The 14,415-nt window shown below is 40.2% G+C and overlaps 1 protein-coding gene across 1 annotated transcript; it reads right to left on the bottom strand.

The window, feature by feature from the left end:
* Window positions 1-8,985: 8,985 nt before the first annotated feature.
* Window positions 8,986-14,177, bottom strand: spaca6 (sperm acrosome associated 6). Its single transcript, XM_078171856.1, has 9 exons — window positions 13,964-14,177; window positions 13,732-13,818; window positions 13,439-13,510; window positions 13,178-13,201; window positions 13,009-13,086; window positions 12,385-12,488; window positions 10,713-10,869; window positions 9,237-9,420; window positions 8,986-9,086 (listed from the first exon to the last, which is right to left on the bottom strand). The coding sequence occupies exons 1-9, from the start codon at window positions 14,175-14,177 to the stop codon at window positions 9,008-9,010; spliced, it is 999 nt and encodes a 332-aa protein (XP_078027982.1). The 3' UTR covers window positions 8,986-9,007.
* Window positions 14,178-14,415: the final 238 nt, after the last annotated feature.

Here is a 14,415-nt window from a genome sequence, read left to right as displayed (position 1 = left end):
GGAGGACAGACAAGATAAACACTGCTACAGAGGCCGTTCTAAATCGGCACGTCTTCTCAACATCTCCCGACAGTATAATTTGTTTTTACTTCCATAGCTTCACATCGATGTGGACTTAAAATGACGTTAGATTTAGGCAGATTTGGTTTGTAGTGAAAAAATCAAAATCACCCTCCCCCACGGAAATTGGTTAAAGTGAACGTCAGACTGAAGATGGAAATGGGGTGTAACGAGCTGACAGTTCTGTCTGGTTTCAGGCAAATGAAAATGTGTCAGTGCCTGAAATATTTTATGAAATTAAGATTAGGGAAAAAACGATTAAGTTCGCCACCCTTTGGGGTGAATGTGTAATTTTCAAAATTTGTGAATTCATTGCACTGATGAGATATTACCTAAACCTCTGGCACTGTCTGATAAACAGAGAGATGTCCTAATGCCACTCAGGGTAATAAGAAATGGCAGAATGGGGCAGTTTTTTACACATTACTTGGTTTTAATCAAACCCAGATAATTTCTGCCTGAGATACAGCACTTGACAAATGCACCTGAGGAAGATAAACACAAATATTCGCCAACTCTACTTTAGAAATTGTTGACATGATAACAGCTTTTTTAACAGCCTATATACAGTGTCCGAAATGTGTTTTCAAATTATTACAAATTCAAACTTAACAAGCAAATACTTTGCCATGATTGCTTCCTAGTATTGTGATGCTTGTACAGTACAAAGTGATGGCCAAAGAAAAGGAATGACACCTTCCACACACACATCTCTGAAAGAAAGGAGCGATTAATGGCTCTGTCAACAGTGAGATCTGCTGAAGGAGCTTTTCTGACGTAGACCTTAATAATGTTTTTAACCTCACAGGCACTCCTCTCTGTTTGCTATCACCCATTATGAAATTGATTGATTTTGAGTCGGGATCCAAAGAAGCGAAAACATTAGACGCACCATACAGAAAAGGGACAGTCTTCAAATCTAGACTCAACCAAGAAAAAAAAAGAAAAACAGATACAATTTCACATCTTTGGAGTTTACATTTCCTGCCATAACGCTTGTGACAATGCATCATTGGTTGCCTTAGCAACTGAGCAGCCCAGTGGAAAAAAAACAAGCAATGTGCCCATTAAATGACAAGTTCAGCGTTGAGTCATGTCTGACTATATTTAGATGCTCCACAAGTGCTTTATAAGACTCGCAGATCCCAGTCAGTCCTCACATTGTGTCTTCTCCACCAGCAAGACATCGTTCACTGAAGGAGAATTACAGCAGGTTTTTTAAACTGTTAGCAGATCTTGCTATTGAGCTGTTTTATACACAGATTCTTCCAATGACAAACTCTTCATATAGTTTGCATTCAAGAAATACTGTTATACCACTTTACTCAGTTAAAGAATATAGTGGAGCAGATGAGGAAGTGAAAGGGAAAGGAAAAATTCACATTCAAATAGTTTTGAATGTTATGTTAAAAGCCTCTAAAATGTTTTATGTGGTGTTTTATTCAAATATTTAGAGACGAATATTAAATTCAGCTTTTTCGTTCTCAAATATGTTTTTGTTGGAAACGTGATTGACAATGACATTATTGCTGCATAATGAGTTAATAACTGATGTCTATACCAGCCTCCAAAGTGAAATAATGAAAGGACACACAAAAACAAACATCCAAACATTATGGCTTCATGTGTTAACAGTAATGTGTTTAGTGATTATATTGTTGGTATGCCAACAAGGCCTATATGGTGGAACCTTAAACACACATGAATACCTTTTAGCATAGTACAGTATTAAGTATATGGTATAATATTATAGTATTAGTATAAGTATTCGTGTGATTATCATTTGCGTTACCTCTCACAGATGCTAAAGTCAACTGTTTTACCTTTAATCCACAGTAGCTTGTGATTCAGACGTCAGTCAAGACAAGAATTTGAAGGTTAACTTACAAAATGAGTTAAAAAGAGAAATGCCATTCTCAGTAACTCTAGAGTCAATCTGTGTTGTGTAATGTATATTGTCATGTGTGTATGTGCAGTGATGTTTCTTTGATTGTTTGTGTGTTTATACTAAAAATATGGCATTACAGTTGACTCAAGAGCACATGACTTACTGTGAAAACAGACAACATTTTGGATCAAGGCAATAACTACCATTGATGTTGTCCGTGTTATTGCAGCCACTTGCAATCATGCTGCATCAAAAATTGTCCAAATTACACAGCACCTCATCCTATAGTTGTTAGGGTATTTCAGTCTGGACCAGGGATGGGATGATATACAATTTTATTGTCGATTGTGATACAAACAGCACTCACAGGGACTTGAGCATAGTGGATTTCCATCACCAAGATAATCATGAATAGCGGCACCCAAAGAGACTGCTGGGCAACTAACAGGAAAGGAACAAGACAGGTACGCACCAACCGGGTCTCATTCCAAGGTCATCGAATACCAGTGCTTGGGCAGTGACTTCTGCGTCAGACACCAACGAAAATAGCCGACCTTTTTTCATCGGCATGAGATGCCCCTGGGTGCCATCGCTGTCAGGGGGAAATGTGGCCAGGGAATAGTGTTGTCACGATACCAAAATCTTTGTTTCGGTACCAATACCAATATGAATTTCGATACTTTTCGGTACTCTTTGGTACTTTTCCTAAGGAAAAGTCCTTTTGGATACAAACCTTTAGAATTAAGCAATATCACACACGTGATGATATCACAGTACAACATCACGAGCTCGAGTGTGACATTGCTTTTATACAACAGTTCAACAGTTAAATAAGCAAGGCTGATTAAGAAATGTTGAAAAATGAGGACAAAATAGATAATTTAAGCATTTTATTTGTCTTCCGCCAACAAAAATAGTTCCCTCAGGACTCCGCTGTCACCGTTGCTATGTAATGCAGACATGGTGCGCCAGGCACTTACTGTCTATACACATTTATCTGCACGTTTCCATTAATTGTGCAGCCGGTGAAATAAGTCTCTGGTGACTGCATGGTGGACTGTCGCTTCACAGGCACAGCCGACTCTGCCTTCTGATCTGACAGTATGTTGCTTTTCTCCAAGTCATTGAGCTCCGCTGATGAAACACTGACAAACCTGGATGTGTGCTCAGATGGATTCAGCTTCTCCTCTCCCTCATCTTCCTCTGATGACCTTTTATAGTTCCATTAAAAACTTATTTTAGGAAATAAATCCATATTTTTGGCTGTTTGACAGTGGATAAATTAATTAGCCTACAACACAACTGCTGACCTAACTGACACTAACCGTCAGTTTTGATTTGATTGTTGATTGCAATCAGCTGTGAGGCAGAGTGATACATACACAGTGAAATAACCGTGATGTTGTACTCCAATATTGTCACGGTTTTACTGTCTCTCGACCAATCAGATTGCAGGGCCGGAACTAACTGTTGTATAACAATAAATAGTAGGAGTGTAACGGTACCAAAAAAATCATGGTTCGGTAAGTACCTCGGTATGGACGTCATGGTTTGGTAACTCAAATGTTCCACCAAGTTTGTGTTGTCTCGTGTTGTCTCCCTTTGCGAGGCAGACTTTCTCTTGTCTTTTTTCACGTGTGCCAGCTGCGGATGTTGATACGGTGTTGTGATACACACCACTTGTGCAATCTGTGCTCCAATAGGAACAAGAAAGGTGTTTGTGTGCATAAATGAGTAAAATAAATTAACTAAATTAATGAATTGAATCAATTTCAAAGTACCGGTATTTTCCAAATGCAGTATAGTACCGTTTGGAATACTCTAGTACCGCGGTACTATTTTAGTACCAGTATACCGTGCAACACTACCAGGGAACAATGTAAATTAAGGGGTAAAAAAGTCCAAGTAGGGCAGGTGGGAAGGCTGGATGGGTCCAACAATAATAGACTTTCACCCAGGAGGCTGGTGTTCACAAACTGTGACTTTTTTTTAAATGTAACCATGTGTGTGTTGGCTAAATGATAACTACATGCACTTGTTGAAGAAAAAACACATTAATTCGTAGTGTTGCAGCATGTAGTACATTTATTTTGAAAGAGACTGTATCCAAACTGTACATTTCCTGTAAAAACGGAAGAGTATTTTGATAAAGCACAATGCATGTAATAGGCTTAAGTTGACACGACGTCCAAGAACGTCAACAACAGATGCACTCAGGCTACCTTGCACGTTACATGTTGACGTGGAAAGTCCACAACTACGTGGTGATATGTGACAAGGTCAAGGTGAAAATGTGTGGGCACTAACCTAAAGCAATGCAAAGATCTTAATCAAGCTTTGGGATGTTTCATATTGAAAAATATGATGCAATTACTGCAAAGCCTGGATCTCTAAGACTGTTTGAGTTTGTTTCATTGAAAAGGATGTTCACTAAAAAAGATGTGTGTTCTATCGATGATGCAATAAAATATTTGTTTCTTAACAGAATGTAAGGTAAAGTGATTCCAGTATGTTTCAGTTTTAAGCATATTGTGATGACGATCGTGATAATATAATTTATTGTTATTATCTTGGCCAGGATAATCAGGGCATGATATTTTCACATTGTCCCCTGCCTGGTCTGGACCTGGACTCATGACTTCAGATATGGCCCTGGCTGGGATTGTTCATTATGTGAATTCTTCATTCCTGCAGTGGTAATCTTTGATGATGTGTGTTATCTCTCTATCAGCCATGAGCCCCTTTTGTACTCAGGATGGGTGCTGCTGTGCTTTTCCAGCAGAAGGCAGTTACTGCACTGGTGTGGGGTGTTGCCCTCTTGAGCAGACTGTGCCTGAGTCATCTGACATCTCCGTCTTGTACCTGGAACCACCAACTGCAGTTACAGTCTGTTGCCTTGCAGTTATCAGAACGAAACAGGAGGTTCTTAGCAACTATGTAATTATTAAGAAGTGAAACATTCTGTAGCAGAGAGTCCTTCAGTAACATGACTGCGTGCTACAGTCTGTCTAATGTAGTGGGTGTTAGAGGGCACAAGCTTTACTATCATTCATGTGGTTTCACTCTAAGTGAAATTACTCTGCAGCTTAATGCGTACAATTAAACACTACCAACACTGTGAGCAATGTGGGTCATCATCATGCTAATGCAGTCATCTGGAAAGTGAAATAGGATCTAATTTATATACTTTACTGCACAAATCTCTACTGAATGATTTGATCATTTTGACCTGATAATAAGTGAGATTAGCACAGCTTGGTTTTATCAGTATGCATTTTCTCTGCATGTTATCTATGTGAGGCTGTAATTACGGGTGGGGAAGCTGCCAGGTGATGTTTCGGTGAAAAATTGTTTACTCAAAAACATAAAGCAGTGACCAAAATTCGGTGTACAATCAGCCAGGGCTTATTCACACTGAATCAGGAATAAATTTCAGGCTGATAATCAAAACATAAACAAGTACGACATTGAGTTAATGAGTTACTCTGATGATCATTTTCAAAATGACTCGCAAGAAACAGATTTAAAAAGAAAGGTCACAAAAGAAAAAGCAGAGTTTCAGATATTCTCAAGCTTCAACACATTGTATACTGCGTGTCCTGTAATGCAACTATCTTGCATCCCTTCATTAGAGCTTTCTTGCCTGGTGCAAGTCCGCTTCTTTCAAGCTCCAAACTCAGATGATATCAACTGGGTTATTTTCTCAGACTAACAAAACTCTTCATGAGTCAAAAAAGACACTGACAACCAGCTCAGTCGCCAGAAGAAAATGATAGCATTGTACATTTCTGCGAACCATGACTATGTTTAATTTGCACATTGTATCACATCAACATTTCTAAAGGGATGTAGTGTTTGATCTGACTTTGTCACTGTGAGGTTGAGGGGCGGATGGATGACCTGGGTGAGATCTTGCCAAGCTGCAGACCAATGTTTGAGACCAAAATAAACAACCAAGCTGGTTGTGATTTAGCGAGTCATTGCTGTGTTTCCAGCGGCTTTCTAGGCACCAAACACGTTGTTTTGTAGCAACCTATTGCTGTGCTTCCAACAAGGAAACTACCACAAAACACGGTTGTTATTTTAGTGGAAAAACATTGCTTTTCCTGTTGAGATAGTGGCATGAAAAATGATAGTTTTTTACAGATTCCTGCCACTCCAGCAGGGATTTTGGCCCCAACACTAGGCATTTAAAGCCAGAGCATGATCTTTTTCTAACCATCGTCATGCTGGATTGCCCCTTTAATAAGTGATTATTAAATGTTAAAGGAATGTATACATGTGCATTTCCCCCTGTGCTTCAAATTGTTGTGTTAAATTAATAAAACATATTTTGGTGTATCTACCTGTAATTGGTGTTTTGAATGTTTTTACTCCTTCAGACTTCATATTTTCTTCACTGGTGTAACTTAAGGACAGAGAGAGGAGCTACATACAGAATGTTCTATGCATGTACCTCCCCTCTCACTGCTGCCAGCATCCCCACAGTAATCACTTCAATTAAAACAAAAAACATCTGTTTGTATCACAAAATATTCACCATGTAACAACATTTCATCCTCCACAGACCGCCGACTGTCTGGTATGTCAGACTGTTGTTGATGGAGATGGGTTTTATTTTTTTAAGTTGTAAATTTTAGTGTATTTTCCTCCTGGTATCCACCTCTCTGCATTCATAGCAACCAGTTTGTTTTGACACCCAGTAGTGGCAAGGCGTGGATGTGTTGTGTAAAAAAAACTTATTTTTCCAATTGGTGGAAGAAAAAGGGGGGGAAATATATTTATTTATGTAATCAATAATTTAATTATGATTGATCTGATAACTTTTGTCACTTCAGACTGTAGGTGTGGGTGACAGAGAGGGTTTCATATGCACCTGAACATGTGATCTTGTGAGTGCACTTGCACCCTTGTGCCTGTGCACTTTTGTGTTTAGAGAGACTGGAGTGGAAGTCACATTGACCTGAAGCACCCAGGTGTAGCCTGCCGCTCCTTTTCTGAAGGAGAAACAAAGTATACAATCGTTAAGAGACGTAATTGTTGCTTTTTTGGGTCACTTCAGAAAAAAACAATCATCATCAAAGGTCCGGAGTGTAGAGGTGTTCTCGGGTCATGCTGCTCAGAGTACAAAAGAGTAAAGAGAATCTGTTGTGTAATGCTCAATGACTTTCAATCTGACTGACATTCACTGTTGACCAGTCCACAATGGCTGACTATGACATCAGAGGGTTTTGGGCGAGGCGTTTGGCTTTGAGGGCCCACTCTTAACAATCAATATGTTGGCAAATATACAGTATGACTGCAGTGTCACATTCTCTTTAAAAATTAAAAAAAAAACTGTTTTGCAATACAGGCACTTCCCCTTTGTCACGTATGATTCAGATTTGTTTGGGCAGATCTTGTCTTTAGTTTTGGCAACCAAATATACTCTGAGCCACGGTGCCAATGTGACTAAATGTAACGGCAAAGTTCAATGCAGATTCATGCTAAATATACTCACATAGGTGGATGCCCTCTTCCTCTAGTGTTGTCTGGCATGAGATTTAGTGCATGTTGCTGCCTCCCTGTGGTCAACTGAGGTCTTGACTGTGTTGGCCTGCTGTATCCTCTCACACAGGCCAGAGGAACAATGGCTATATCAGTCCATCACCCAGCACTGTCCATCCAGGTGTCTCCTAGCTGTAATAAGGCCACATTTCTTACACAGGTCAGTGTTACCCCATCTTCCAATTTCAGTACAGCCCAGCTTCCGGTCCTGTTTGTTTCTACACACAAGAGACCAAAGGAACCTAATCATCATCATCATCATCATCATCATCATCAATGTTATTGTCTCACCAGAACAGTTCACGTTAGGTATATAACTGCCACACCATCAGTGTTGGTAGTGATGGATAAAAGTATGAACATGTCAACTTGTGTTGTGTTGTTAAAACTAAAGCACATTTGCCTTGTGGGAAATTTATATTTGATGGTAACTGGACATTTTCCCATCTGTCATGACTAAACTAAAAACAGCATTGCACCAAATCTTATTTCTTTAGCTTTTCTTTTGACACATCCGGTGGCAGAAGTATTTAGACCCTTTACTAAATGGAGCAGTGTAGTGACATCTGGTGGTGAGGACTGCAAACTGCAACAAACTGAAACTCAAAAGCTGGTGGGCTCACTGAAGGGTGACTAGCCCAGAATCTGCTTATGTGTGCTCAGTTTTTTTTCCTCTAACAAATTAAGATCCAGATGTTCGGTAGGTTGTACTGGGAGCCATATTACCTGCAGAGGTCTCCTCCTCTTCAAAACAAACAGACTTGGTGATTTAAACCGCTACAAACACTGAATGAAGCAGTTTCATGCTAAATATCAGTGTTTTTCTGACGATGCTTGTCATGGAGGGGCTGATATCGACAAGAAAATGTGAATGGCCCTATCTAGAGCCAGTGTTTGGGTTGACCATTCTCAGCCACTGTAATAACATGGCAGTGCATATAGCTGATTTTGTGGACAAGGACCTGCTCCCTATGTAGATATAAGCAGCCCATACTAAGATAATTTTTATTGTCAGGTGATTATACACTAAATAAAACATACTTATTACATATTACATACTTTAAAACATTTCATACATCAAATTCTACTGTAGCTGATTGATGTGGAGCTAATTTTAACTAATTATAACACACTGTTGGCAGTTTTATAACAAAGATTTTAGAGGTTCTTCATGTTTTTGTCAAATCTAAATATGAAAAGTAACTACAGCTGACAGATTAATTAAAGTAGAGGAGTAAAAAGTACAATATTTCCATTGCTCAGGTAACTTGAAATTGTCCTTACATTAAGCACAGTAAGTGAGTAAACCTAGTTAGTTACTCTCCATCACTGCCAGACAGATGAGAATACATGTAGTTGTTTCAGTCAGCAGTTCACCACAGATAGAGATGTGCATCCTGCCCTCTAGTGGCAGAAGAAGCCACACACACTTTCTATAAGCAATGACGTAACGCTCTTCAGAAGACCAGTGGACTGATGAAATTTATTACACTTTATGTATCTATCCAACTCTCAGGATACTGAATCTCCATCTCCATCTGCTTGTTCAGCATGGCATGTTTGCTCTGGGTTTGATGACCAGTACAGAGCCCTGCAACAGATACAGACACAGTGGGATATAAGATAAAAACCAATATGTGCCTCAGCTAGGAGCATCTTGACTTCTCAGGAAAAGGTGTGACTTTTATAAGTTATTTTGTTGCTTGTGTCTCACACGGTACAAATAATAGATCTGATTTACCCCAGGGAGAGGAACAGCAGCAGAAGCAAAGCAGTTAAACAGGCGGCGAGAAGCAGTGGCGAGGGGAGGAGGAGGAGGGAGTCAGGGGGACCACCAGGCGCAGGGAGTAACCGCCCTCCTGGGAGCAGAGACAGGTCGAATATCTCCTGCAGCTCTGTGTGGCCTGCCACAACCTGGGGGGTCACTGAGGGAGAGAGATGGCGAGGAAGACTACAGGGGAGAATCTCAACTCAACGTTAAGGACTAAAAGTAATAGATAGTGGTAGAGGAAGAGAGGGAGTGGCAAATATTAACACTGTTTCTGGGGTTAAAAATATGACTTGTAATAGTTTCCCATGATATTTTAGCACTAATACATTTGAGATATCTTTTTTTAATACGTTGCTATTAATTTGAAACATTAATTAAGCCATTAGTGGGTTTATAACCCCCAGTTCAACAGCTGTAGGTGTAATAATGATAACTTTCACCATAAAGAGAAAATACGAGATAATAGCAAGCAAAGTAAAAGTGTGTCTTCATAAGAACAAGCCTAATAAGAATTTACATTAATAGTTAATCAGGGAGTGCAGGAAAGATACACATGTAGGCTACTTATATAGTACATAATACTTACGCACACATGCTTAGCTGTATGAATATGCATATCCATTAAATACACATCCACTCATTTACATACATCTGCACAGATCCATGTCATTGATGGCCTCCATGATTTCAGTTAGCACAGACATTTTGCCCATTTTATTGCATTAACTGTCAATATTTCCTCTTATTTGAAGAGGGATTTTTATTTTCTGCTTTTAATATGCTCTTTCCCTGTGAATTTACTTGGGCTTCCTCTTTCCCCCAAAAGTTATTCACAATATTTAGTAAAGATTTGTCAACTGTTGAATTTACCTCATGAGGCACAGCATTATTTAAGGTAAACTAAACATTTTATTTCAGCAACCCAATATGATTTTAGCATTATATATAAAGCATATGTATGAAACTTGATGTGGTTAGCATCGTCGCCTCACAGCAAAAGGGTTTCTGGTTCAAACCCAGGGTGGGGGGTTTGAAACCTGGGGTGGGTGCATGCTCTCCCTGTTTTCTCCCGGTACTCCAGCTTCCTCCCACAGTCCAAAGACATGCAGGTTAACTGGTGACTCTAAATTGACTGTAGGTGTGAATGTGAGTGTGAATGGTTGTCTGTCTCTATGTGTCAGCCCTATGATAGTCTGGCGACCTGTCCCTCCATACCAGGAGGAGCAGTTATGGGAAATGAATGAATCAATGTATGAAACTTGCATATGTGAAGGCAAACCCTGCCTGGTACGTTCATTTCAGTTACTAAAATACTGCATGTGTATCTTCTAAGTGTTTTATTTACTCAAGTGTGAAGGAGTTGTTTTGCTCTGTTTCAAGTGACCTCCCATTGATCGGTGTCAATCACACACAATTCTTCCTCCCAAAAGAGGCCTGTCTTGTTACCTGTGAGATAGTAGTATAGCCTGACAATGGAGCGTTGGCCTGAGTAGATCTCACACTGGTATGTGCCCTGATGCAGCGAGCTGGTTGAAGGGATGGAATAGAGCCTGTCCACCCCCGCAGTCACTTCTTTAAACTGATCCACCTGCTGGGTTTTCACCTGTACAGGAGAAAATCCTTACAAATGCTGTTGGCAGGACTCATTCATGTTTATCTGCACATACACAGGGAACAGTTCAACATTTTAAGAAATAGGCTTAATCACTTTCTTGCTTAAAGTTAGATGAGAAGATAGAAACCACTTTAATATCTGTGTGTTAAATATGAAGCTACAGCCAGTTATCTTAGCTTAGCATAAAGACTGAAAATGGAGGGAAGCAGGTAGCATGACTTTGACCAAAGGTAACGAAATTCCCTACCGGCAATTCTAAAGCTCACTAATTACCATGCTTTGTTTTTACCCCAAACAAAAACCTATGAGTAATTTATGATTTTATGGGCAGTTCCTGTAATATGTCTTGGTGCAGTGACCAGTATTAGCAGTCTTAGCAACCCTAACAGTGACAGTAAGATTGCAGGAAATCACTGCACTCAGCCAAGAAATAGTCCCTCACTATTCCTCACATAAAACCCAATATTTTATTTTTAATTCGTACAAACTTTTGTACAAATTAAACAAATGAGATATAATGTGTTAATTACTGAGTTTTAAAAGTGATGAAGTAACTTGCTCCCTAAGCGACCTCTCGACTCACCTGCCCTGGGTCTATTTCTCTGCAGCCCATTCTCATTCGCAGTGCATCAAATGCCGCTGCTTTGTGCCAGTATGTAATATCGACAATGAAGGGAGCCTTTAGCGTCTTTAAGAGACCCACTGGGATTTCAAGTTACTCCAGTGTAAACCCATCCGCAGCAATACTTGACGCTGAGAGCAACTAGAATAAAGAGCAAGAAAGTCTGCATAAGGCATGTGGGAGATGTGGTCAGACTTTCAGCCAGGAGACCACAGTTCTTGTCCAGTGTGACACCAAAAGCCAATGTCGTTTTAAAGTAACACTGGACAATTTATCTTTTGTTGCCTAAACCTAACCACGACCGTTCCACAACATTAACCATGTTACAATGTGTTTCAGCTGTGTGGTCTATGAGACGCAGAGGGGCGTGGCAATTTGTTAGTAACTGACAACCTGGGATGATGGTGTGTTGTTCTCTGCTACCACTTATCAAGTAGGTAGGGACAGAATTTATATACTGCTCAGTCACACAGTTGGCTTGCTATGACAGCTCACATAAAAAAGTAACAAGTTATTTTAGCACAGTGGCTAGCTAGCCTGTTTACCGGTGCACTATTTTATGATACATGACTAATTAAGCACTGTACAATGATTTGCATCCAACGCTTTGCACTGAAAGAAGGTGTCAGGGAGCCATGAATAAACCTACACTATATTTGGCAGGTGGAACTGCATAAAAACTCTGTTACATTATGCTCAGCTAACTGTGTCCTGGCTCCAGCTTCATATTTAACAGAAAACCATGAGAAGGGCATAAATATTCTCATCTAACTCTTGGGAAGACAGCCAATATGCCTATATACATATCTCCCAAGATGTTGAACTATTCCTTAAAAGGTAACTGCAGTGACCCTGAATAGTTCACCATATGCGAAGCGTACCTCTTCTGCAAACCTCCAGATCACCTCAATATCCTCTGGTAAGTCAAACGGCACTCGGCACCACATTCGGCTCCTGCTGTTCTCCATTGCTTTAATTTCTTTAACTGACACAAACATATAGCCACCCACACGCACACAGGGAGACACACATGCACACGCACACACAGATAACATTCACAGGGGGGCAGCTCTTGCAGTCTGAGCCCTCCTTAATGATAATACTTAAGCCTGGTCTCTGAGGAGTGGAGTAAAAGTGATGATATGCTAAACAGTGGCTGTGCTGTACAGGGTTGATACGAATACCATCGTGTGTGGGAGTCAACTGTCACCTTGCATAAAGAAGCCAAGGACTTAAAGAGTACCTTGGGGGCTCTGTGCAAAAGATATAATGTGTGGAAATAAAACCTCGCCTCGGTCTCTTTCTTAAATCTCGACTTTCTGCTAAGAGCATTTCAAGGATCAAAAACTGAGCATTTCAAGGATCAAGAGTGGATTCTTATGAGGGTGAGAATATAGTTATGTAAGGATGTGTCAAGTCTGGATTAGTACATCTCTTTTCCCCCTATTTGAAAATTGTGATGTAACAGTACCACTAATCCAATATGTTGGATTATTAATACTCACCTGGACAGTCGAGAGGGAATTCGCAGGAGTCATACTGGCAGGTAATACAGTTGAATGCTTCACCTGCACTCTGAAAACCTGATGGGTGCATGAGACAAGTACTGATGCAAGGTATTCTATCTCTAATGACAGAAATAATGATATTGAAGAGAAGAAAACGAAAACTAACCACATGGACCGAAGCATCCAGACACTGAAAACAAAGATAGATAAATTTAATTTTGATCAGATGAGTTGATTCACCGGTGAAATCCAGACGTCTATTCAACCTGACAGCCTCCCTTATTCTCCACAGTATTTGAAAGGCTGTAATAACCTAACTAGCTTATTACAGCGGGAGTGCAGAGATCAGAGGGAGCTGTAATGACCTAATATGGGCCTTACCACAGATGAAAAGATGAAGGAAAAGGGGGAAGAGACTATGTCTCACCTCTAGGCAGTTTGGAGGCAGCTGCGATGAAATTGTCTGCTGCTGTCTGCAACCTTTCCTCATACACTGTGTCTGACGGATGGAGAGGAGGAGGAGGAGGAGGAGGAGGAGGAGGAGGAGAGAGACAGAGATATTTTGGCTCAATGCATCCTGGTGAATTGTGTGCTTTAGGGCATCATTTTGAAATCTCTCATTTCTAACTCTCTCTGTCTCTGACCTCACTTAAGAATTCTGATGCACTAAAGACTCCTTCATTTGTGCAGTTGTGTGTCTGTCTGAGCAGGTGTTCGTACCGTTATTCAGCTTTTCGTCGAACTCCTGCACCATGGGCTGGATCTCTGCATCCAGAAGTTCTTTCAGTTGTTTGTCGTAGCCTTTACCTGCCAGAGGGACACATTTTATACAATTATAAACCAACTTTCTCTCTGCATATGCTGTCACTTACTGTTACTTGTTACTATTGTTTGCCTCGAAGACAAATGATAAAACATTACAAAATAATATCAGCAAGATCATTTTACACACCCACTCTGCCAGCCTCAATTACTCTCGCATGGTTGTTGAATATGCGGTCCAGCATTCTGAAGCAGGCGTCAACATTTCTAACATTGTGCTCCTTCAAAACGTGACCCCAACACAGGCGAAGACTGTCTTGCACATCAACGAAGCACTGATAGCAGCTTAGAGAGGTCCCGAACAGCAAGCTAACACACACGAGACACAAAGCAGATGTGCACATTTTGCAGCCTGCGCATCCAACTCAAACAAAGGTTTCTGTGTGAACTGTTTTTGTTCGAATCTCTGGGCTCCTAGTGACCACACTGTGGGAATTCCAAGGTTTTATATATTCCAGGGGAAGCTTGAAAATCAAACACTTGAGTATGAATTTTATGTGCATATCCTACATTAAATTGAAAGTAGGGTTTTAAAAGTACGACCTAGTAGTACCTACACGTTTCCTCAACATGCTTGGGTTT

This window comes from Epinephelus lanceolatus, chromosome 10, assembly GCF_041903045.1.
Source record: "Epinephelus lanceolatus isolate andai-2023 chromosome 10, ASM4190304v1, whole genome shotgun sequence".
Lineage (NCBI taxonomy): Eukaryota > Metazoa > Chordata > Actinopteri > Perciformes > Serranidae > Epinephelus > Epinephelus lanceolatus.
The sequence above is the reverse complement of the archived record's forward strand: the minus strand, read 5'-3'. Positions and strand labels throughout refer to the sequence as shown.